At 43.5% G+C, this 25,271-nt stretch overlaps 1 protein-coding gene across 5 annotated transcripts in view; it reads right to left on the bottom strand.

The window, feature by feature from the left end:
• Positions 1 to 7,362: 7,362 nt before the first annotated feature.
• pde4a (phosphodiesterase 4A) overlaps positions 7,363 to 25,271 on the bottom strand; it is a 314,491-nt gene continuing 296,582 nt past the window's right edge. For all 5 annotated transcript variants that reach the window (XM_031899385.1, XM_031899384.1, XM_031899383.1 and 2 more), the window contains 9 exons: positions 22,842 to 22,935; positions 18,880 to 19,058; positions 17,551 to 17,649; positions 15,752 to 15,916; positions 13,630 to 13,729; positions 13,142 to 13,296; positions 11,590 to 11,712; positions 10,923 to 11,105; positions 7,363 to 9,347 (listed from right to left, as the gene is read on the bottom strand). In XM_031899385.1, coding sequence (XP_031755245.1) covers positions 8,958 to 9,347; positions 10,923 to 11,105; positions 11,590 to 11,712; positions 13,142 to 13,296; positions 13,630 to 13,729; positions 15,752 to 15,916; positions 17,551 to 17,649; positions 18,880 to 19,058; positions 22,842 to 22,935 — 1,488 coding nt within the window. In that variant the 3' untranslated portion in view covers positions 7,363 to 8,957. The remainder of the gene's footprint in view (positions 9,348 to 10,922; positions 11,106 to 11,589; positions 11,713 to 13,141; positions 13,297 to 13,629; positions 13,730 to 15,751; positions 15,917 to 17,550; positions 17,650 to 18,879; positions 19,059 to 22,841; positions 22,936 to 25,271) is intronic.

Here is a 25,271-nt window from a genome sequence, read left to right as displayed (position 1 = left end):
CTGTATTGAAATCTGTTTTTCATAAACAGATTTTTTTATATTTAATTTTGAAATGTCACAGGGGGCTAGCCATATTCTTCATTTCCCAGGGTGCCACAGCCATGTGATAAACTTCAGTCTCACTTTACTGCCGCGCTGCAAATTGGAGTGATATTCCCCCCCTCCCCCCAGCAGTCGATCAGCAGAACAATGGGAAGGGAGCAAGATAGCAGCTCCCAGTAGGTATCAGAATAGCACTCAATAGTAAGAAATCCAAGTCCGGCTTGGGACTCCTCCAGTTACATGGGAGTAGGAGAAACAATAGGTTAGCTGAAAGCAGTTCTAATGTGTAGCGCTGGCTGAAAGCTCAGACTCAGGCACACTTTACTGCTGCGCTGCAAGTTGGAGTGATATCCCCCCCCTCCCAGCAGCCGATCAGCAGAACAATGGGAAGGGAGCAAGATAGCAGCTCCCAGTAGGTATCAGAATAGCACTCAATAGTAAGAAATCCAAGTCCGGCTTGGGACTCCTCCAGTTACATGGGAGTAGGAGAAACAATAGGTTAGCTGAAAGCAGTTCTAATGTGTAGCGCTGGCTGAAAGCTCAGACTCAGGCACACTTTACTGCTGCGCTGCAAGTTGGAGTGATATCCCCCCCCTCCCAGCAGCCGATCAGCAGAACAATGGGAAGGGAGCAAGATAGCAGCTCCCAGTAGGTATCAGAATAGCACTCAATAGTAAGAAATCCAAGTCCGGCTTGGGACTCCTCCAGTTACATGGGAGTAGGAGAAACAATGGGTTACTAAAGAGCCCTACAGCTAGGGAACCTTCTCTCAGGGTGGGACTGGCCCAGCGGGAGAAATCTTGGTCGGCCCCAGCCAAGGAGGTGTGTGGTGGGGCAGTGTTGGATTTCCACCAAGGGTGATGGCCCCCGCAAGCTCCAGATACCCCAGTCTAACACTGCCTCTGCTGTCCAGGTATGAGAACTGCAAGTGTGCGCAAGGGGGTAGAAAGGAACACACAGACACAAACTCATATTAATGACTCTGTTCAGAAGCTGTAATTCATGATTTGGTAAGGTACAGAGAACAGTGCAATGTGATACAACAATCTCAGAAATAACAACTCTACAATTTCCAATTGGTCTATATTACACCATATAAATATACAGAGAGAATGCAGCTATATGTCTCACCAGGAGCATTGACAGTACTCGCACCCCTCCAACACGAGGCGCTTACTCATAGAATAATTTACAATCTTATAACATTACAGTATGTACAAAAAAAAAAAAAAAGAATTCAACTTTTTAAATCTTTTTTTTTTCCTATTTTTTTTTTAAAATGTATTTATTTTCATTTAAAACCAACCACGTGTGAAAACATAATAAAAAGGAGGGTAGGGGGAAATTAAAAACTGTACAAGAAGCATTGAAGGATTTGATTGAGGCTTTACCCCTTCACCACTGGATGGAGGATACATACCTCTTGTCCTCTCCCAGCAGTGTAAGGGGACAAACTCCAAGCAGCCCCGGGAAGGCCTTTAACAAGCCCCACCCCCCGGCGCTGAAGGAGTTAATTAATAAACAATGGCTAAAATAGAAATCAATTGCTACAGTACTGTGTGCAGAAATGGCATTTCATATCATTATTTGTTCTATAATATTATTATTATTCACCCACCAAAAACAACAGATCACGTGCCCACTTATTCGCGGGTTTATGATACTCTTTACACCCAATAAGAGACAGGAGAAAAAACTGAAATTAGACAACGAACATCTACAGAGAAAAGAATGACATATATTTAGGACACACCCAAAAGAGAAGCTTCCCAATGTAATATTGATATTAAAGGAAAAGTGATTATGTTATCACGTATGTTATCATGTACGGAAGTAGCGATAGTATGGCTCCAGAGAAAGCAGCGTCGGACTGGCCCACCGGGATACCGGGAAAACTCCCGGCAAGCTCGGGATTCAGAAGTACTGATATCATGGCTGCCGAGAAAGCAGTGTCAGATTGGTCCACTTGGATACCAGGAATACTCCCGGCAAACTCGGGTTTCAGAAGTACTGATATCATGGCTGCCGAGAAAGCGGTGTCAGATTGGTCCATTTGGAACCAGGAACATGGGTATCAGTGGCCCCTTCTGCTCCTAAACATTTGGCTTATTTCATGGTCTTTCTCCGTTTCTGTACGGGAACAAAGATGAGAAATAGAATGGATGGATAGAAGTCTTGGAGGAAGGGTCTGACTGGCTAAAGAAAAAAGACTAGAAGAATAAAGTGGTTGAGTAAGCGGAAGAGGAAAAGTAGTTTGGAGAGTGGGCCTGTGGTCTAAGGTTTTCTGGTGTCCCAGTCCGACTCTGCTAGAAAGTAATGGCGCCACTCGTGCTCAGAAATTCAGCCCCTGTGGAGGGGACTGTTTGGTTTAATCCAACTAGAAAACCCTAATGCCACAGTAAATAAGTGCTGCCTGCTGTACGCCAATCTAGTAGCCACTTTCCTACTTGTGATCTGGGAGACCTTCCCGCCCGTTCAAGCTGCGTTGCCATAGACATAACATATAGATTTCCCCCTGTGTTTAGCAGTAGCCCTAGTCAGTGAGAGCATCGTAACAGTAAGCAGCATCATGGAGTGCTTTTACCACAAGATATAGGAATACATAGTGTGCTTCAGTCTTGCAGCAGGTTATTATACTGGTAAATGGCTATTGTTAGAATTAACTATGAATCTAATATATATATATAATATATATATATATATATATATATATATATATATATATATATATATATAGCCCTTTGGCATCTACATCTCAGCCAGTGACTTGTACAAGGAGCTTGTGTTCCTCAGCCTTAACATCATTTCAGTCGTCACCGGTAAAACCAGACCTATCATATTGTGAATATTTAACATTTTCAGACGTGCTGTGACAAACATTAACAAACGGTCATTTCTCCTTTATTTGACAGTTGCCGACACCTCTCATATAATGAGTAAAACCCCTATTGCTTCAGGAGAAAGTGATTCAATGAAGGCAACAGAATAAACAGGCCAAACCATTGTGGAAAGGGGACAACACTCTCAAGGCAAGTACTAAATGGAGATCCTATAAACTGCTATAGGGAATCTGTGCCGATAGTGACAGTTATTGCGCTTTTAATAAACATTGCTATGCAAATAAATGGAAGCCAATGTAGCTGGAGATACTATACAATACACTGGTTATACTGGGATTCAGAAAGGTGCTATATATATATATATATATATATCACATCATATTAATATGGAAATAAGCACAATTAGCTCAACGCCAATGACATTTCTTGTGTTTTCAGACGATACATACACGCTGAGGGTTCTCTGAAGTGTGCAGTAGTCGGTTTGAGGCAGAGGCACAAGCAAAGTTTTGCCAATAGATCCGAGCTCTTTACACACTCAGTTTCTAGTCTCTTATTGGGTATAAAATGCCACATTTTCCACATATGAACTTATGTGAATATACCAAAGAACTGAGCGGATTATACAAGAGCAGGAAAAGAACATACATTCTCCGTCCCTAATGCATCATCCTTCCATAAAACACATTTTCTACAAAGTTACGGCCAAGACAATACAAGTGACTTCATTTGGGGTTGCACCCTATATCTTGGGATACATTGCCCACCCCAAGCCTTAGGCAGCAGTCAAAGGGGTTTCTGGCTATGAACCATCCTATGTATTGCATGGAAACTGCCCTTTAGAAAAATAGCTTTTTGGCTCAGAGGGCTCCCAAGCAGTGCCCTTGGGTTATATGCGCCACAACAGTAAAAAATGTCAAAATCCTTTAGCTAAAACTTTCAGTATCCTCCTTTCTTCACATTCCCAACACATAAACACAGCTTAAGTGCAGTTGCCCCTCACCAGGTAGCCTATCATTATGGAGAAGATGAGAGCAAGCTGCATCTATACAATCTGCTTCTGAACTCTCGGCAATATCCTACAGAGATGGCTATCTTACTAACAAATGGGTGCTGCTCTCACTGAATGTTTAAATTAGCACCCAGATAAGAAGATTGGCACACTTAGCAAACTCTAAAATTCCACATCAGGGAATTTTATCGGCATTCCTTCAAATCTGATGGTCTCGGAAGCAACAGAGGCAGATTATTTCAAGAACATCTGCCATTATTGTAATACTTACATCATCCAAGCCTATGGCACAGTAACCCATCTTTATTCCGTACAGTCCCTTTGATCATATTGTGTATCAAACTAGCTCTTAAGCTGCCCATACACATTAAGATTTTTCTCTCCCTAATGACCAATTTCAGTGCGATACGACAAATCCGTCAAATTATGATTAGGTTAGTGGGCACCGAACTATCGCACATCTGGTGACTTTTCATCTGACACTGGTCAGAAGATCAACCGGGCAGGTTTGTAAATTGTCCTTGTTAACAATGAAATTTGGCCATTGTCCAATTGTTTGTAGAACCATTGTTTCACGATAAGCTTGGTCCTTCGGAAATGAAAAGATCTTTTAAAAATCTTAATGTATATGGCCAGCTTTACTTAACACAGCTCCTAGTATTTCTTTACAGACTAAAACCACGATTGCTTAGTTTCACATACTGACCGGCAGTTGGTATGGTTGCTGTATAGGTGCTATTCACAGTGATCTAAAATTTGTGCTGCGGGGTCAACACTTCAGACAACACCAGTCAGACAGCATTGGTTATTGCCCTGCATAAGGGAAATCATCTGGCTTCTGCGAGCAGTTTCTAAAGCTGCCTAGGGGTGGCAGAATTTCACAAATCAGTTAAGGTTTGAGTTATTCAACCACAAGTATTGCAATTGATGGTCGGTAAAATTAAAACTCTGCCGGCATGGCCCTTATTCTGTTCCAGGCTCACCAACGAGTAATGGTTGTCTCATCTGGCTAAAAACGAGTGCAGGGTAACAACTCCTTCACACTCCGATACATGTACTGATAAAGATTTGGTTACCTAATGTTTCCCAAAGCCCTTGAGTTTATTATGTTAGGGCATATATCACCCTCAGCAACAAAGAGCAACAACATTGTATAAACATGCCTAAACAGAACTTGGTGTAGGACTGCAAATACCTGAAATGCCACCATAACTTTCACCATTTACAGGACTCAACATCAGTGCATGTTTCCTAAATCCCCGCAGGAGGATTAATCAAACTATATAGGCACCTCCTTTCCCCTAACCCCAAGGTTTCAGACTTTTTGGGTTTGGTCCCCCTTTTGTGGTAAAATAACTTGGTCAGTTGGCCTTTTAACAAGGCTATAGCTGTTATATAAGTAATCATGGTATGATAACAATTGGGAGCCCTTCACAAGGGGCGAATGCCCAGGAAAAGAAATGTTCTCCTTATATATTGCCCTGATTGGCTGCCCTTCCATTGCTTTAGACTACCCAAGTGGCTAACTCTGCTGTTTGTTACCTCTGCCCCTTTGTGTATATCTGGAGAACATGCACTGTTGCTGGATCCCTATAATGGCACAGCTGTGCAGGACTCTTTTGTATAACAAGCCCATACAACCCAAAGTACAGTATATACCATATAATATATGTACATACAATACATGGAATTGAGCATTTGTACCAACAGATCTTGCCCTGTCCAAGCGCTGCCCCCAACATTCATGCTTATGAGAAAACTTTCCTCCACAGATGACCCGCCGACATCTAAACATCTGCTCACTGATCGGAAGCTCCTTCACTCTACACCTCAGAAACACAGAAAACGGCACACTGTATAGCATGTAACCCGCTTAGAGTTAGATGCTGTATTGATGCCCCATAGTAATAAATAATAAAAACAGGTATGACGACGGACACATTCTGCACAAACCAGTTCTTGACAGATGGATACTGCTGGGACTGCACAATGGACTGATACAGAATTCAGGAATTAGCACTGGTATGAAATGACATTAAACGATTCTCCTTTCAGAGTTGTTCATGCTACGCATGTCAATGCTACACAGCCTGCGTTTTGCCTTTACAGTTCTGATACAGTACTCCTTTGTTGGCCTGGCAATCTTGGCCAATGCTTCCTGAGTGCTAGTCTCTGCCAATTCTTTGTGCAATGCCTTATTTGCCAGTTATAGAGTAGAAGTTGCGCCTCTTTCTCTCTCTCTCGTTTCCACTTCTTTTTACGAGGCGGAAAATGAAATTTTTTCAAAACCACGCAATGAGATTGCGCCAGCGGCAGAAAACATTGTATCTCAGGCCTTTGTTTGAAAACTTGGCAGCGGCCGGCCTGACACTCCCTGCTTCACTGTGTTCTTTGGAAGGATACACGTTCGAACTCTAACTAAAAGCAGGAAAACAATATAATATATAACACTGTAAAATGTCATTAAGAATAATCCACAATAAAAAAATGACCCTGTTTATTCTCCTAAGCCTTCTCCACCAAGAACAGCCCTTTCATGTACAAACAGACATCAAAGAGGTTTCTAGGAATGTTCTCAATGGTGACTAAAAAGCTGGGGACACTTGGAACAATAAGGTCATTCCCAACCAAACATTACAAACCTCTCTTGTTGCCCTTCAACAGCTAATGTTATTGTTCTACATCAGGGCAGAACATCTGGTATTCTTGGACTAAGCTTCTGAAGTCTAGGTAGGTGGATCTCGTTCTGTATAGTGTGTTACAGTTGTACTGGTGCTACACAGCTGTGGCCAAATTGTATGTAACTTTAACATGGGTTCAAAAAATGGACTCCCCCCCCCCCCCCAAGGCAGCGTTAAACATTTTGCTTAAGGCAGATGTATCTGAAGCCTATAAAATAAAGTTCTCTCTCTAGCAGCTATGGTTTTAATGATATAAGGAAGAAAGCTTCGGTTATACAGAAGCCTCACTCTACAGAAGGCTATAAGATGCTAGCAATCTTTGTAATGGGATGTGTCCATAAGAGAGAGCTCAAATTCACAATATGTTTTTTTTAGCTTTGAAATATATCTCTATATATATCTATATGCAGGGTAGAATTTGGTGAAAATGTTGCCACAGTGGGATAATACTGATCAGAGGAAGAAGAGACCATGAGCGTAGCAAACACCCCTCCTATAGGTCTCCCCTCTCTGAGCCTCTGTCCTACCCTGTATTTCTGCCCTTATGCCCCTAACATTGGACAGGTGCTGGCAACCTTTTCTAGCAAGATCATAATTCTGCCCTGGTATTTGTACCACCTCAGTCTACTTAACATCTAATAATTGACAAAGACCGACCGATAATGTGGATTTAGCTGGCAAATCTGCACAAATAAGCGAAGGCAACTCATCATGGGATCAAAGCAGAATAAAGGGGGCAGATTTATCGGTATTCAAAATTTTTTGTGGCAAAAATCACAAATTCAGCTTTCCAGAACTTTCTGAGATTTATTAAGAGCTGAAAACCCCAAATCTCGAATATGAATCATCTAAAAAGAGTTTGTGTCAAAGACAATGAGTGGGTGTATTTTATCCTTTTTAAGGTATTTTTCAATTTGAGTTTTTGGAAAGAACTTGAAATTGGGCCGACTCATTGAAATTGAAGGGCAGAAAGTGAATTCACTGCATGAATTTTGAGTTTTTTTCATAAATACAATTTGAATTTCCCATTTTGGGGAATTTTCCATCCATTAAACAGTCAAATTATTATATTCTGATATATAAAGTTACAACGATGAGCTTCTACGCCTAAACACTGGGGAACCAGACTGTCTAATCTGAGCATCTTACGGACACGGGGCACAAGCATTCGCCGACAGAAAGTGAACACGTGTGAAAAGAAAACATTTGCTGGTGAAAAATCAAAGTATTCCATTTTCCTCCTCCTCCCGTGAAGCCTGCGCTTATGCTAGTGTATTGCCCGAATGTGCAAATGAAAGAAAAGAAAATCGAGGAAGACTTTTAGATGAACTGCAAGTGGCTTCTACAGTAAATATTTCCACTCGTTTCCCACCGGACTTCCTTAGCAAAACTATAGCGTTAATGCTGACTCCATTACGAGCAATGAATAACTTAAGAGCATTTAGAAAATATATATATATATATTATATCTATGTCAAGAGATATAGACAAATAAAATATTACTTTTCTTTCTTTTTTTCTCTTTTTTTTTTTTTTTTTTTTAACCAAAAAAAGTGTCTTTGCTGGATACTGTAGATTTTTTTTTTCCATGACAGTGTAACTAGTAAATAGGGGCTGAAACGTACGACCCTCCTTTCAGGCAGGAAATTCCATAAGGTATTGGTTTGTCGGCTCCAATATCCTCTGTATACACATCTCAATGACAAGAGATCTCCGAAGGTTGAAGCTGTTCACTGTTTACCCAGAAGCTCCATTTATCACACAGAATCGGACAGAAATACATATATTTATATAAAAGGCACACCCTTTCCACTGTCATTTTCCGTCTGCTTCTCCCCTTTAGACCAAATATCCAAAGGAGCGGAAACAGCTTGGTGGCATGAGTAGATTATTTTTTTTTTTTGCATGGCCAATGTTCTACGTGTCCAAAAGAGACAGAAAAAAAAGGCAGTCCACCCAACTTGGAAAAAAAAATCTTCAGTCAATACATTTTCTTTTAAAAAACGAAAACAAAATGGCTTCTTGAAGCAAGCGCAAAAATAGAAATGAACTGGGGTTTTTTTTTCCTGGTTGCATCCGTTTGAAGGTGGAGAAAAAAAAAAAGGCAAAGGAAATAAAACATTAAAAAAAAATGATAAGTTACAGTTTTGTTTTCTAGAGCGTGTTGTAACTTTCTTATGGCAACAAACTCCTATTCTGTGCAAAAGTATCTGAATCTACAGTAATTGTGTTTGTTCCCCTTGAGAATACAAAAAAAATAGAAATTAAAAAAAAAAATAAAATAAATAGGAAATAAACCACTTTTTTTTTTTGATCTTGTGTAAAATAGTTTCTTTTTTTTGTGATAATATATAATATTTAAAATTATTGTTTGAACAAAGTTCATGAATCTTCTACTGGTGATGTGTTGTCTGAGTAGACATCTGTTTGTTCTGCTTGTCCTTCATGCATTGTCATGAACTCTTCTTCTGGCTCTTGGATTTCAGGTGCTTCATGCAAACAGTTACCATCCTCCTCTTCAATACCACTGTTCCTGTCCTTGTCGGAATCTTCCGCTTCCTCCTCCAAAGTCAGCTCAAACTGGAACTTTTCAATGCAGGCCTCCTCGTCCTTGTCTGGATCATCGGGAGGTGGAGAGGGGCTCTGTGGAATCATGCCTTGGTACCAGTCTCGGTTGTCCTCTAAAGTATCCAAGATATCTTGGGCGTCTGGATGAACGAGGTCCGCCCAGGTCTCCCAAAGCGGGTGGACGATGTAATCGATGAAGCCCACCTGTCACGGAACAACAATGGAGATGCATTAGAATGTGTCATCTGAAACGCACCCATAGAACAATTGAACAATATGATTTTCTCTACAAGAAATTGGACTTCTTCATGCCAAGAGTGAAATACTGAACAACGTTATATTTGGCTTGATGAGATTTCATGATGTGATTGTAAGAGGGACTCTGCTGCAACCATGACCACTCTCAAGCGGAAATGGAATGAATTACTGATATGAGCAGAATGGGAAAATAGCTGAACTAGATATAAGCTTCTCTGCGTGTGTAGCATACACATTGACTGCTGAAATACGGCCATTGTGCCTGGGCTGGATGCACCAATGATCTAGTAAGTGTAGCAAATTTTCAGTTTATTCTCTGTATATATTACTACAGGTATAGGATCCATTATCCAGAGCGCTCGGGACCAAGGGTATTCCGGATAAGGGGTCTTTCCGTAATTTGGATCTCTATACCTTAGGTCTACTAAAAAATAAAAAAAAACATTAATTCAACACAATAGGACTGTTGTTCATCCAATAAGGATTAATTATATCTTAGTTGGGATCAAGTACAAGATACTGTTTTATTATTACAGAGAAAAGGGAATCATTTAACCATTAAATAAACCCAATAGGGCTGTTCTGCCCCCAATAAGGGGTAATTATATCTTAGTTGGGATCAAGTACAGGTACTGTTTTATTATTACAGAGAAAAGGGAATCATTTAACCATGAAATAAACCCAATAGGGCTGTTCTGCCCCCAATAAGGGGTAATTATATCTTAGTTGGGATCAAGTACAGGTACTGTTTTATTATTACAGAGAAAAGGGAATCATTTAACCATTAAATAAACCCAATAGGGCTGTTCTGCCCCCAATAAGGGGTAATTATATCTTAGTTGGGATCAAGTACAGGTACTGTTTTATTATTACAGAGAAAAGGGAATCATTTAACCATTAAATAAACCCAATAGGGCTGTTCTGCCCCCAATAAGGGGTAATTATATTATTATTACAGAGAAAAAGGAAATCAGTTTTAAAATTTTGAATTATTTGATTAAAATGGAGTCTATGAGAGACAGTCTTTCCCTAATTCGGAGCTTTCTGGATAACGGGTTTCCGTATAATGGATCCCATACCTGTACTTACACTACGCTGCACCATACACATGAACATCTGATCTGTAGATCATACTGGTGTCTGTGGCATAAGGGGATAAGTGACCAACTCAAGGTCACAAGTAGGGGGCAGTCTAAACTATTCTGCCACCTCTCGTTTCCTTTTCTATGTTCCATTCTTTCTTTCTCTCTCTTACAGACTACAAAGTCAGGCTTCCAATTTAAACATGCACCCTGCGGGCAGGTAGCCTTTAGCCACCAGTGTAGGAATGCCCGCTAAGCTGGTAATTTCCCTGCAGTAGCTTCAGCTGTGAGACACGGGTCCCACCCCCTGTAACAGGGCATCTACATAAAGTTGTCACCGGGAATCATACCCAGGCAGGCCTACTAAACCAATATGGCACTCGATACCCCAATATTTGGCTAGAACACCAAAACTTGCAACACTTTATTTTTCCCCTACCTGGGATTTCTCCACAGATGCTGTGTGCTTGTCACACATAGGGCTGATCTCCATTCCTCTCTCTCTTTCTTTGTCCCCCTGTCTGAAGAACTCTTCTAGAATTCGGTCCGTCCACTGACGATAAAGCTCCAAGGGCTTCGTTGGGTTACTCAGATCAGCACAGTGCACCATGTTCCTAAGGACCTATGAGAATGATCAAACAAAAAATTAAACTGCATTTATAGTTATTGGTCAAAGAAAAGTGAAACATTTAATTATATATTATATGTACCCCAAAATGCCTTACTAAGGTCTGTGAATGCAGGCTAATGGCCTACTGCTCTACAGCTGGGGGGCTCTCGGTACTTATACAAATTCTATAAAATTCTAATATGCAGTAAAAAAACAATGGTTTTAAGTTTGAAATATAATTGAAAATTAAAGCAGTTTGTGTTTATCCCTTGGTTCAATATGGTAAATATTTACTAAATGGTATTTCATGACAAGGTGTGGTGCAAAAAGAGGCAGGGAAGCAATGTAAAGCCCCAAGTTCTCCCTGGCCAGAGCTATAAAAACCTGCCTTACATTGCTGTTAGGTATCAATGCAAGGGGAACCCCTCAATGGCTTTGCATTTGGCCCAAACAAGGTACTGCCTGACCATAGGAACCCGAGGATTCTGTTGCCAACCTGTATCCTATCTGTGTAGTTATCCAGCAAAAGAACTCCAGAACTGGTGACCTTCTTAGTCTCCACCATAGTCTTCAGGTCTGCTAACAAACTCATATGTTTGGACATGTCAGTGGCCAGAACCTAAAATAACAGACAACAAAGCAATAAATAAATGAAAAACATTATACCCTTTTCCTACTGATACATCTGTATGCTATCTCTGCGTATATTAATGTATAAAGAAGGGTAAAACCACTGAGGGGTGTCAAGTTGTTAGGCAACACCTAGGGGCACATTTACTAATCCACGAACGCTCTCGAAGCCCCGAGTGTATTTTCAGCGGCTTTTTCGTACCTTGCTTATTTTCGCCGATTTTTTAGTTATTTTTCTCGACTTTTTCGTACTGTGTATTAAAAATTACGCGACAAAACCGTATTGTTGCAACGAGTACAAAAGTTTCGGATTCATTCAAGCTTCATTATCGTGACTTTCCTTGGGCAAGGTTGGAGCTGCAGAGTGCCATTGAGCCCTATGGGAGACTTTCCTTGGGCCGGGTTGGAGCTGCAGAGTGCCATTGAGCCCTATGGGAGACTTTCCTTGGGCAGGGTTGGAGCTGCAGAGTGCCATTGAGCCCTATGGGAGACTTTCCTTGGGCCGGGTTGGAGCTGCAGAGTGCCATTGAGCCCTATGGGAGGCTTTCCTTGGGCCAGGTTGGAGCTGCAGAGTGCCATTGAGCCCTATGGGAGACTTTCCTTGGGCCGGGTTGGAGCTGCAGAGTGCCATTGAGCCCTATGGGAGACTTTCCTTGGGCCGGGTTGGAGCTGCAGAGTGCCATTGAGCCCTATGGGAGACTTTCCTTGGGCAAGGTTGGAGCTGCAGAGTGCCATTGATTCCTATGGGAGGCTTCCAAAATCGTGCATAGAAGGATCAAAGTCGGAAAGGTTTTCCTGCATTTTACGATCGTTCGGTATGAAAATTTTGGATCACCAATACGATATTATCGTGACAAATACGTAAGCATATTCGTTATATTTGCGATCTTAAGAAATTATCGTATCCAATCAGAATTTATCCCATTCAGGATTCGAACTCGCGTTTTCATGAATGTGCCCTTTAGTCATTCTGGTGGCTTAACCCTTTAAAGAGCACCTAATTGGGATGGGTTTCTGTAGGCAAACACCATCTTTCCCAAGCCTCCCAGGAACCCCCTGTGTCTAGTCAGACTTTGTGCCAAGTCTGACATTGTAAATATGGAACACAGTGAACAGTATGGAACAGCAGGGCAGACAGAGGGAACGTGGGAGAAGGTAGTAGAGAATAATGGGGAGATTCCATATTTGATAGAAGGAGGACAGATTTTGGAAACTAAATCCAGAGGTACGGAGCAGCAAGACTGAAGGACAGAATGATGGAGAAGGCAGTATGAGAAATTTGGAAGAGAGGTTTCCATCTTTGATAGAAGGGTCCATAGCCATGACTATGATATACACCCCCTACTGGTTCTGGAAACCAGGCCCTAACATTCTGATACCACCAGCCCAATACATGACAAGAAAGGAAACCCCCATACCATGTCAATCACCATCTTCCTCATCGTCTGCCTCTGCCTTTTGGTGAGGTTCTGGAAAATGTCACAGTTCTCTTCCTGCAGCAGTTTAAAGCCCACGGCCAAATGGTGGTTCTCCAGCACGGATTCGTCATTGTACATTAACGCCAGCTCGGAATCTGTGAGCAAAAAGGAAAACCAGGCTGCGTTTAACCGAATGTGCGAAAGAGCAGCGCTACGCTGTGGCACGGCCCAAGGCCAAGGAATCTGCATCCGCTTATTGCAAGTCTCATAAACACATTTCTTGGTGCAGCAGATGACTTTACTGAGCCATCAAATTCAGGAGCCCCCACAACGTGATTTAACATTAAGAGAGGAAATGAGATGGGGGAAAAAAAATCTATGAACCCCCAGTTTCTCTTATTATAGAGTTCTCTCTAGGACCCTGCCGATTCCACAGTGGCACAGGGAGCACTGGCGCTTTAAGAACAGACGACTGTGTTTCCACTTACTCGTATTAATAAGGAACTGATTGGAAACGCCAGGATGGTCTACGTCATGAATCGCAGCTGCAAATAATGCAGCCAAAATCTCCAAGTCTGTAAACACCGCCTGCAGGGAGAGAGAGGAGAAAGGAACAGATGCCTTTGTTATACAGACGCCATTATATACCTTTATAGCTAAAATGACAGTTGCCCTTTAAATAAACGACATTTGTTTTATTTTATTTGTCCCTGCATTTGCAATTGGTTTTTATTATTTGTCGTTTTTTAGTTATTTCGCTTTTTATTTAGAAGTTTCCAGTTGGACTTTCAGCAGCTATCTGGTTTAGGGATGCACTGAACCCAGTTTTTTGGGTTCGGCCGAATCCATCCCAAGGGATTCGGCCGAATAACGAACCAAATCAGAACCCTAAGTAGCATATGCTACTGCTAAAAAAAAGTAGCAGAACTATGGATTTGGACGAATCCAAACCCTGCCAAAAAAGGCAGAATCCTGGCCGAATACCGAATCGAATCCTGGATTCGGTGCATCCCTAATCTGGTTGCTAGGGTTTTGTTTACCTTAGCAACCAGGCAGTGTTGTGAATGAGAGACTGGAATATGAACAGTAGAGTCTTTCTAAACAGAAAGATAAAGAATGAAAAGTAACAATAATAATAAAATTGCAGCCTCAGAGTTGGTTAGTGGGGTTAATAACCCCCATGTGAAAGCTGGAAAGATGTAGACAAATAATTCAAAAAAGATTAAAAAAAATAAATAATGAAGACCAATTGCAAAGTTGCTAGGAACAGTACATTGTATAAAATACTAAAAGTTATCTTAAAGCTAAACCACCCCTTGAAGCAGCAACGGGCTAGATACATTGGTTACATTGGTGTCAGAATGTGCTCCTGGGAAGTTCTGTTTGTGGAAATAAGCTGTTTCTATGTATAGAGCGGGTCAGGGAGAGAGATGCATATTTCTGGATAATGCGTCAGTTACACTGGGCTGCATTAGGGATGTTACTTGCTGTAAACTGCATTACTGCAAAGGGTAAACAAACCCTAGTAATAAATCCCTGCTGTATATTTTATTCTCAAAGGGACCCTAACACCAGTTTTAGGTGGGTGGGCCAGGAGATATATTTTGCTGGTAAATTTGCCATGCCGGCCTTGGCCTTGGAGGGTGTTTTACCGACTAACAGCTGGGTAGCATCCCTTACTGTATCACAGAACAATAAAAATGAGGGTAAGTAGCTGGAGCCTCCCAGTCTCAAGCAGCTACAGAGATGCAGTTTCTGCAAATCAAGCACTCCTATGAAATGACAAACACTAGGCTACTCTGTGCTAACGATAAATAAAGGAGAAGGAAAGGTAAAAACTAAGTAAGCTTTATCAGAAAGGTCAGAAAGTAAATACAGCCATAAGCACTCACAGTCCTTTATCCTCTTTTGTGTAAACATGTTCTTTGGTACCAGACTTCCTCTCCTTTAGGGCTCCTTCAGGTTTGGGGCACTCTACCCCTCCCTCTTTTTGGTCCCCCCTCCCATAAGAATGTGTGACCTGAGCTGCAGCAGGAAGCTACTGAGACCAAGCTAAAATAGCAGCTGCTATCTTAAACGGAGGGTGATTCTAGGGCTCTTTACTCAGGTATGGTAAAGCTTTCTGCAGAAGAAATATAGTGTTCAAGGTGGCACTAATGTGGTGAATTGGCAGTAAAATGCCAAAATGCCTTTGCTTCTCCTTTAATGTTAGAATGTAATGGAAGCCATTTGCTGAGCCCTGTGTATCAGATCTATGGGCAATCAGTTACAGCCACAAATCTTACTCACAATGCTTGGCAACAGACGCTTCTATTACAAAGATGGCGAGAGTGGTAGGCACTGAGCCTGGTAGGCACCAGTTTTTGGTTTATATTTTATTTTTGTGATAACAAAATCCACAAAAATTGGTTTCGGCTTCCTGCTGCTGCCCTGAGAAGCAAATGCTAAGAAAGAAAGTCGTTATATACAGAGGCGGTAGCACCACATGCATCTGAATATGTAAGTGCCCTACACAGACTGGGTGCAGATTCTCACAAGTAAAAGTGTTAATACTCATAGGTGCAATATAATAGTCATAGGTGCAATATAATAGTCATAGGTGCTGCTCACATCTAGCGCTGGTGTCGATAGGAGGACGTGCGTGGACTGCGTGACATCGGCTGCGTGTAGGCTGTTGTGGTAAGCAACATCTGCATGGTAGTGATCTTCCAAGGTCATCATGTACGTCATTAAGGTATCTACTGGAATCTTGAAGGTTTTCAGTAGTTCCCTCTCCTGAGCAGACAAGGGGGGACACGGCGAGTCAGTAACACAAATAACAGTGACGTCGGCCATTGCAAATCTCTCCCTGGGCTGATGGGGTTAAAGAGAATCCCCCCCTGCCTTTGGTCTGATATAAAGTGTAACACACTAGGGTGCAAAATCAATAGCGCGCGCCCTGACGTAAATCCAGCTACAAGTTGAGCCCGGGCCCTTGCTGACCTATTACCTTCCAGTGCTCATGTTCTACACTGACGCACGGCGCTGCTCCCCGGCCTGTGTTTGCGGTGTAGTGTTACAGCTAGTATTTCTGTTGCTAGGCCTCGCTGTTTACATTGTACATTATTCACGTTCTGGCAGGGATCAGAGGTTACAGCATATGCCGCATTCGGGCTGCGTGTTGCCAACGGGACGGCAATCGGAAACTTTCCCCGAGAGTTCTTTGAAAGGAAACATGAAGAAATGTTGTAGGCCGCCTGTTTCAAGCCAGTTTGCTTTCCTGCTGTACAGCAACTCATAAAAGGCCTGCGTCCCTCTCCAGTAAAGCCACCCCATTCCTCTATCTGTCCCCCAGTTTAGACTTGTCAGTCTATGAACCCACAAACCATTATTCTGACTAACTAGAACAATACATGAGCACAGCACAGGCAGTTCTGTAATTAACAGGTTTTCCTTTGTTAAAGGAGAAGTAAACCTTAACAAAGGAGTAGAGTAGAAATGCTACACCCTGTGGCTGACAATCTGTGGAATCCCCGAAATGCCTGAGGGGCTGCTGTAAGAGGCCATAGTTACTGTTACTTGGGCCAGTGGGGGGATGTTTGGGCCTCTGTGTACTTGAAATGGCAGGGCCTGTTATGAAATCTCACTTTGGAAAGCCAAGGCCCCAACAGCCCTTTACAGGTCCAAAGTGAGATTTCATAACAGGCCCTGTCATTCACAAACATCCCCATATTTGGGCTTCTGTGTACTTGAAATGGCACTTTGGACCTGAAGCCAAGGCCCCCACAGCCCTTTAGCAGTTACGTTCTGTACCTTTGAAGATGCCCCCATGAGCCCCCACATGCTTTAAGCAGTTACCTGTTTAGGCACCAACTCACAAGATACAGTACAGATATATAAGTTACAATAAAAGACTGATTAGTAATTCATTCAGATTCTCATTACATGGCGGCACAAAAACCAGTACACTCTGCATCAGAATTTAATAATTAGCCCTGTGGCATCAGCTTCTATGATGGACAAACCTCAATTTCTGCTTGATAATGTGCTACGACCCCTAAGCTTAGCTTCTCAACAGCCGCTCAGAGCCCACTGAGCATGTGCGGTGCCACTGACACTTCTAACAGAATCCAAGATGGGGAGCTTCTGTGGCAACCTTTACAGTTGGGATCATTACTGTTATAGAGATGCTGCAGGGCCGGAACTAGGGGTAGGCAGAAAAGGCAACAGTGGGAGGTCACTAACCATGAATCTTATCTGTTGAGTAGTCCCAGCCCTTGTCCCCCACTGAGCAACCTCGCTCGCCCATACTTTGCACATACTTAACCCCCCCCAAAAAGCCCAAATGGCATCTGTTATTGGTCATTATAAAACATGGGGCACCACATATTGTGGCTGCTGTGCAAATCCAATGAAAAGCAATTCCTTACCTGAAATACAGTGTACATTGTACAGCTAAGCGGCCGATTATTGGAATATTCTGCTACTCTGAATATATTAAGGCCCCACTTGTTTAAATTGTCCAGTTCCTACGGTGCAAGAGACAAAGGGAAAAGACATTGATGACTGCTGTGGGTTTGGATATCAGTTCTATATACAGTGCTATAATATAGGTTCCACCCACAGACCCTGATATATATTATACAATATTAATAGGATATGAATACTTCTCTTACATGTAATCCCAACACTTGTGTCTCTAACTCTGCCCGTACCTACCATATTGCCCTCTTCGCTGATAGTTTGCCCTTATTGGTCCACTTGAACCTCTCTGTTATTTAGCCTTGTTTTGGCTTATCTACAATCCAAACTGAATTCCACGCACCAAAAGGGATATTTTTAAAAGCAAAAACTTTATTTCTCCATTAAAACAATTAAGCCTGATGTGTTTCATCGCACTTAAGGTCCCCATACACAGGCCGACTATAGCTGCCGATATCGGTTCCTTGGACAGATTCGGCAGCTAATCGGCCCGTGTATGGGCAGAACAGAGCGGCCTGACCGACCGATACCTGGCCTGAAATTGGCCAGATCTCGATCGGCCAGGTTAGAAAATTCAGTCGGTCCAGTGCGGTCCCCGAACCGACTGCCCCATAACCACAAATGTAATCCGATCGTTTGGCCCCAGGGCCAAATGATCGGATTATTTTTTTTTTTAAGTTACTTGCTACCCGATATCGCCCACCCGTAGGTGGGGATATCGGGTGAAGATCCGCTCGCTTGGCGATAGTGTATGGGCACCTTAAGTCATAGACATAGGCTTATCTAGCTCACACCCGTCATTGCCAGTTAGTGGCGCTCTACAGGTGGCCATACATGGGAACAAAACAAAACAAGGAAATTTTTTGGGTGTTATGCCTTAAAATCCCAAATTTTATTGAAAGTTATAGTTTAAAATAAGTATCAATTACCACTTATAGTTCATAAAAACAATAATCAAAACAAATGCATACATGGGACAATGAAATCTGCCAACTTGCCCCTCCGGACCCTGTTGAAAGGTTATTGGCCCACGTATGGGTCCTTTCCCCTCAAAAATCAGACAAGTAGCTATTGAGCAGGATAAAAAATCCTGTTGGATAAGGACCAGATTGGCACCCTGAAGATGACGGTCTGATGGGTCACCTTAGGCCTGCGTTATGACCAGCCCAATGTGGCCACCCATACATGGTTAGCCAAACGGGCAACTTTACTCTCCTAGTTCCACCCTAAATTCCATGCTGTGTTTAGCTTCCCAAGTCTGCCTTCTACAGCTTTACCTTGCCGAGAGATTCCTCCTGGTCGGTCTTTACTCCGAACCGTGGGATGGCCGAGTTGGTTAAGCTCGAGCTGTGCATGAGCTTTTTGACACCGCTGATTTGGCACATGGGCTGCTGCTTCTTCTTCTTCTCTCTCTCCTTCTGTGTTGGGGAAGGGATGTCCACTTCATTCTGCTTATCTGTAAGGCACGTTGCATAGCACAGTGGGTTATATGCTGGGCAATAGGCAACCTCAGGTGCATTATTCTGCCCGGAAAGAGAGTATATCCAGAGACATGGCTCAGGGTATGGAGAAAAAACATTTCCCAATATTTAGTTTCAGTTTTGTGCCCATAGAGTTTTCATGTGATAAACAGTAAGAGATGTTTTTCTTAGTGAACTGAATTAGGAGATACACTGAATCTGGCCCATTATGTGCCTACTTTAGGCCACGGTCACATGGAACTTTAGCTCCACTTGTCTCCACCTGTGGTTTTCAGTCAGGTGATGAGAAGTGAGGTGTGTATTGGAGCGGATCAACACTCCACAACTAATCACTGGCAGATAGAAGCGACATTTACAATCACAGCTTCTGGCAGTGTGCGACTAAACGGAGCCGAGCGCAAGCATAGTCTGCCAGTCCACACTGGGCTACCAAATAACCAATCACAGCCTTTATTGGTCAGGCTGGCAGACTATGCACCCCCTATAATTTTTTTCATGTTGCATTGCTCCCCGATCTTATTTTATATGTAATTGTTGCACGGCTAAAAAAAGGAGCCCTGGTTTAAAGCCTCTAACCTGGCTAAGTGCATATTAACAGTGATAGGGGTGGGCCTACAGGGACACAGCTACCCACAAATCCCACCTAGAACCGTTGAACTATAGATCAAGTAAAAGGGTTCTCCGTCTGTCAGTAGTGCAATGCCTAAACTTCTTTATAAAATGTTGGGTAAGATCTCTACCTTCCAGGATAGTACGGTCCAATCTACGGTCCAACCCACCATTCTTCTGGCTCCCCCCCTTTCTTTCCTTAACACCCCCTACAACTTCTCTTCTTCCTTGTCTTTATCCTTTCATCTTAGACAAGGAAGGAGAAGCTGGAGACGCCAGAACAGGATGGTGGCAGAAAATAAACAGAAATCCCAGCAACAGCCGGAGCCCCAGATGACTCTCCCTGGTGCATTTTTCCCACGGAAGGGACTTTTTTTCTAAGGGAAAAGGAAATATTAATTGAGGAAAGTCAGCCGTAAATCCGAGGGATCTGCGTCTCCCCCACGTCACAGGTTTATTAATACACAGTGAGATCTCTGCACAGAATTGTAAAATCTCTCTAAGTCTGAGAATTGCAAAACCATTGCATGTGGTGTTAGGAAAATCATGCTTAAAGGGGAACTTCACCCCACAAACTCTTTCCTCCCTAATGAAAGAATATGTCCTTCTAAGCAGTTGCCCTATATAAAGCCATTTCCACTGTACATTGTAAATATAATTTCTGTTTGTTTACCCCTGTACAGGGAGCACCGCCATTCCTACCCATTAATATGCAAGCCAGACCCTCCAATCACTTTCCAGTCTGCAAAGCAAGTGAGTTCAGGCTTCTTATTTGTCTTTGGTAGTACGTCACTTTTACTAGCTGCATAGGGAATATATTTTGTTATGCTGTCTATAGGGTTGCCACCATTTTCCTTTTGCCAGCAGGGCAGGGGGCAGGGCCATGTGTGGGCAGGCAGTGATGTAAATGGGAGGGGCAGTGATGTCACAGGGTGGAGTTGTGACATCAAAAGGAAGGAGACAATACAGAATTACGTGAGTTTCTGGAGCAAAAAGGGTGGGTTGGATTATTACAAATTTACTGTCAAGTACATTGCCGGTATATTTGTAATACTGATCCTGGCCCGACTAGGCCCATAAACTACTAGCCAGGTGGCAACCCCTAGCTGTGTAAAACTGTAATCAGCTATAGCAGGGGTAGGGAACCTATGGCTCGGGAGCCAGACGTGGCTCTTTTGATGGCTGAATCTGGCTCACTGACAAAACTTTAATAAAAAAATAACGGGGGGCGTGGCCTGCGCTCGGCGGATAGAAGACGCCTTAGAACACGTCTTCTATCTGCCGAGGGCAGGCCACGTCCTCCTCCGCATCGCATCCGCGTCCGGCATCCTTGGCACCCACCCTACCTTGCCCCTGCGCTCGGCAGATAGAAGACGTGTTCTAAGCCTTAAAACACATCTTCTATCCGCCGAGCGCAGGCCACGCCCTCCTCTGCATCGCATCCGGCATCCTTGGGACCCACCCTACCTTGCCCTGCAGCATCCGCGGCCAAACATATTGTATGGCTCTCACGGAATTACATTTTAAAATATGTGGTGTTTATGGCTCTCTCAGCCAAAAAGGTTCCCGACCCCTGAGCTATAACAACAAATCAGCAGTGAGTATTGCTTGGTCACCTGCTTGCAAGAAATGTTATTGGTTGCTATGGGTTACTAGACATGGGCAAACTTTGTAACTGCTTATTTGGCTTGAAGATAGTGTCCCTTTAGCTTTGCAGCTCGTTCTTGTTCCCTGTGCCTACAGCTCAGCCAATTAGCCATGCGCGCCATACCCTCCAATCATTATCCGGCTTGCAGTATGGCGCCGCTCCGGCTGCTCTGCTGGACATCTTTTAATGAAGCGTTAGGAGCTGGAGGTGTTAGCTGCCCCCATACAACGTCTAGCAGAGAATCAAAGCCCTCGTTCCCCTACGACTGCCGTCCTACAATGCCGTTTAAATAATTAAAAACCCAGTTACACTCTACTCTCCCTGTGTGACCCATAATGAGATAAGGAGATAACAGTGAGATTTATGTAGCAGCATAATGGCGCTGTAGGAAGGGAGCACCAGGGGAGGAATGGCCCGGCTTCCCCGCATGTAGCCCTGGGTGTGGGATTAACCCATTCACTACATATTCAATAGATTTTCTATTCATCTCACTGGCATTTCTACACTAAACCAAGGCAGTCAGTATTATCAGTATTATCATTAATGAGTATAAAGTGCTAACATGTTCTGCAGGGTACATGCATCTAATATACAGATAACATACAAACAATACAGGGAGCCGTGCTTGCTTACCCTAATACATGTGCTGCATTTCACATTTACCTCATGTAATATTCCATAGATTAACCCAGATAACTCTCTACTTACTACATATTGGCACACGTAGGGTTTGGGAACAATATTGTTGGGATATGCTGAGGATAAATATAATGTACATGGGGGCCCCTGGGGGGGTGTGGGGGCCCTGGAGTGGTAGCTGCACATCGGAGTACGACCCTGGCAGTATCCCAGACTACTGACTGTACCGGCCAGAGGGTGCTGTTAGCCAAGGACCAATACATTTGAGGGCAGTTCCAGTCTATGGGAAAGCTACATTATATAGCTATAAACATACGCTTTTACACCCTGCCTGTCATTAATGCTACAGCCCAACTTCCCAACCAAAGGCCAAACTCATGGAATTACACTGCCTATTGGAAGGCTAACAGACCATATTGCAGGAGGAAGAAGGTGGATAATGCAATGGACAACATTAGCTTCTGTCTATTATGGGTAATGTATGGCAGAGTTTCTTCTGTACCAGTACAGTAATTCATCCCTGTATGTCATTGCCCTTAAGCACGTGCCAAACCAAAGGCTGGCATTCACAGACCTGGGCACAGCTGACTTAGATGATAATAACTGCATGGAAAAACTAAAGGGCAGCTATTAGTGTATGGGCCGACCCCCAGCAGCAGTAACTATAGGATGGAAAGGAAAGGCCGGCGTTAGCTACAGCATTGGGACATTCCTGGCAACCAATAATCCTGCCTGAAACGTGGCTACTGGGCACATCTGTATATTATGATACCGTATGTACGTATGTATGCAGTCAGAACTGAGCAGGGCCGTCTGCCCCACAAGGCCAAAGGTGACAAATGACGCTCATATGAAGACTTACCAAGAAATGTGTTGGAAATATATTCTGAGACCTGGTTCCCTGAACGGCTCATCTCAGACAGGTGGGTGAGCTCACGGTTCAGCATTCTCTTGAACTGCGGGTACAAAAACATCAGGGGAGGTTAGCCATATGCCCCCAAATGTGCATCGAACCTTCGAGATCCTTGGTCACAAAACAGCGCAACTCTTTGGTAACCTGGCTCTCAGTAAGTCTACAGGTGCAACAAATACAGAATGCGGTTCCCAATTCTGCCAAAACCTAGAACTGTGTGCAGGAATCAGATTTAGCCGAATCTAATCCAAAACTTTATACACATAACTGTGAGGGATGGCGCTTTGGCCATGACACAGAGGCACCTCTAACTCCATAGTAAGAACTCTGCTACATTGGATTCATATGTGAAACTGAGCCCACATGTGGCATTATACAGGTAAGCCTATGTGTGCACTAAAGCATGGCACATGTACAGTAGAGCATGGCGCATGTACAGTAGAGCATGGCGCATGTACAGTAGAGCATGGCGCATGTACAGTAGAGCATGGCGCATGTACAGTAGAGCATGGCGCATGTACAGTAGAGCATGGCGCATGTACAGTAGAGCACGGCGCATGTACAGTAGAGCACGGCGCATGTACAGTAGGAGCACGGCACATGTACAGAAGGAGCACGGCACATGTACAGAAGGAGCACGGCACATGTACAGAAGGAGCACGGCACATGTACAGAAGGAGCACGGCACATGTACAGAAGGAGCACGGCACATGTACAGAAGGAGCACGGCACATGTACAGAAGGAGCACGGCACATGTACAGAAGGAGCACGGCACATGTACAGAAGGAGCACGGCACATGTACAGAAGGAGCACGGCACATGTACAGAAGGAGCACGGCACATGTACAGAAGGAGCACGGCACATGTATAAAAGAAGAAGCACGGCACATGTACAGAAGGAGCACGGCACATGTATAAAAGAAGAAGCACGGCACATGTACAGTAAGGCTTGGCATGTACAGTAGGGCATGGTGCATGTACAGTAAAGCACGGCACATATACGGTATCAGAAGGCTGCGTCCCACACTATAAAGGCAAGTTGCAAGGCACTGTCCCCCCCTTACCTTGATGTAGCTCCAAGACAAGGAGCAGAGGTAATTGATGTCAGGCATGGTGAGCTGATAGGGTGCCGACACTCCAATGGCAGATTTGGCAAGATACAGCGGAACGGGGCACTAGAACCCCTTTCTCTTCACTTCTGCTAAAAAAGTCCAGTTTTGCCCCTCCGTACCATCCCTGCCCTCTCTCCCACTCAGTGATGCAACCAGCCCCCTCCCCTAGTGTCCCTGCAGTCTCCTCCTTGCTTGTTAGAGCCTTCAGTATCCATCATAATTCCCATCCTACATTCATTTTCTGTCAGTCGCCTTTCCAATGGCTCCCATTCTGTCTTTTTAATTCCCAGAACTTTATTTCATTCCTCCTTTTCCCCAGCAGCCTGACCCGCTTGTAGGTTTCTCTCAGCTCTGGGACGGCTCCTGTTCCCTTACTTCTACAACTTTCCAGACTTTACATCTTCACTCTGTCTCCTTTGCTTCATTATCTCTCAGCTCCCTTTCCTGCTGGTCTCATTTACTGAGATGTGTCTCTGCCAAAGCCCATCTCTCCCTCTCAGCCTCCATTCATACTCCCTGTTCTGCTCTCAATCATCCAGCAGCTCCCAATTCCCAGCTCTCCCCAGACTGCTGCTGCTGCTTCTTCTCTCTCCTCTCTTGTTTGCATTCTCTTGTCTGGTCCTCCCATATCTTCTCTTCACGCCCCACTCCCTGCCTCCCTCCCGTTTCCCACAAGCCAGTTCAGATGAGGTCTATACTGGGTCAGGTTTCAAAGAACAGAGAATGCACAATAATGTAGATGTACAAGGGTATCATTGTACAAAACTAGGGCACACTGCATACACAGTGCGGAATATCCGGGCAAACCGACCCCAAACATACAGCAGGCTACATAATGTAGTGAGCTACAACCTTCACAGATGTGCTGCTTTCTGCCACGAGTAATGGAAACTGAGTACAGGTATAGGACCCATTATCCAGAATGCTCGGGACCAAGGGTATTCCGGATAAGGGGTCTTTCCGTAATTTGGATCTCCATACCTACCTACAAAGTCTACTTAAAAATCAATAAAACATTAATTAACCCCAATAGGGCTGTTCTGCCCCCAATAAGGGGTAATTATATCTTAGTTGGGATCAAGTACAGGTACTGTTTTATTATTACAGAGAAAAGGGAATCATTTAACCATGAAATAAACCCAATAGGGCTGTTCTGCCCCCAATAAGGGGTAATTATATCTTAGTTGGGATCAAGTACAGGTACTGTTTTATTATTACAGAGAAAAGGGATTAATTTAACCATTAAATAAACCCAATAGGGCTGTT

The sequence above is a fragment of the Xenopus tropicalis genome, chromosome 3, assembly GCF_000004195.4.
Source record: "Xenopus tropicalis strain Nigerian chromosome 3, UCB_Xtro_10.0, whole genome shotgun sequence".
Classification (NCBI taxonomy): Eukaryota; Metazoa; Chordata; class Amphibia; order Anura; family Pipidae; genus Xenopus; species Xenopus tropicalis.
Note: the sequence above shows the minus strand (reverse complement) of the source record. Positions and strands in the feature narration are given on the sequence as shown.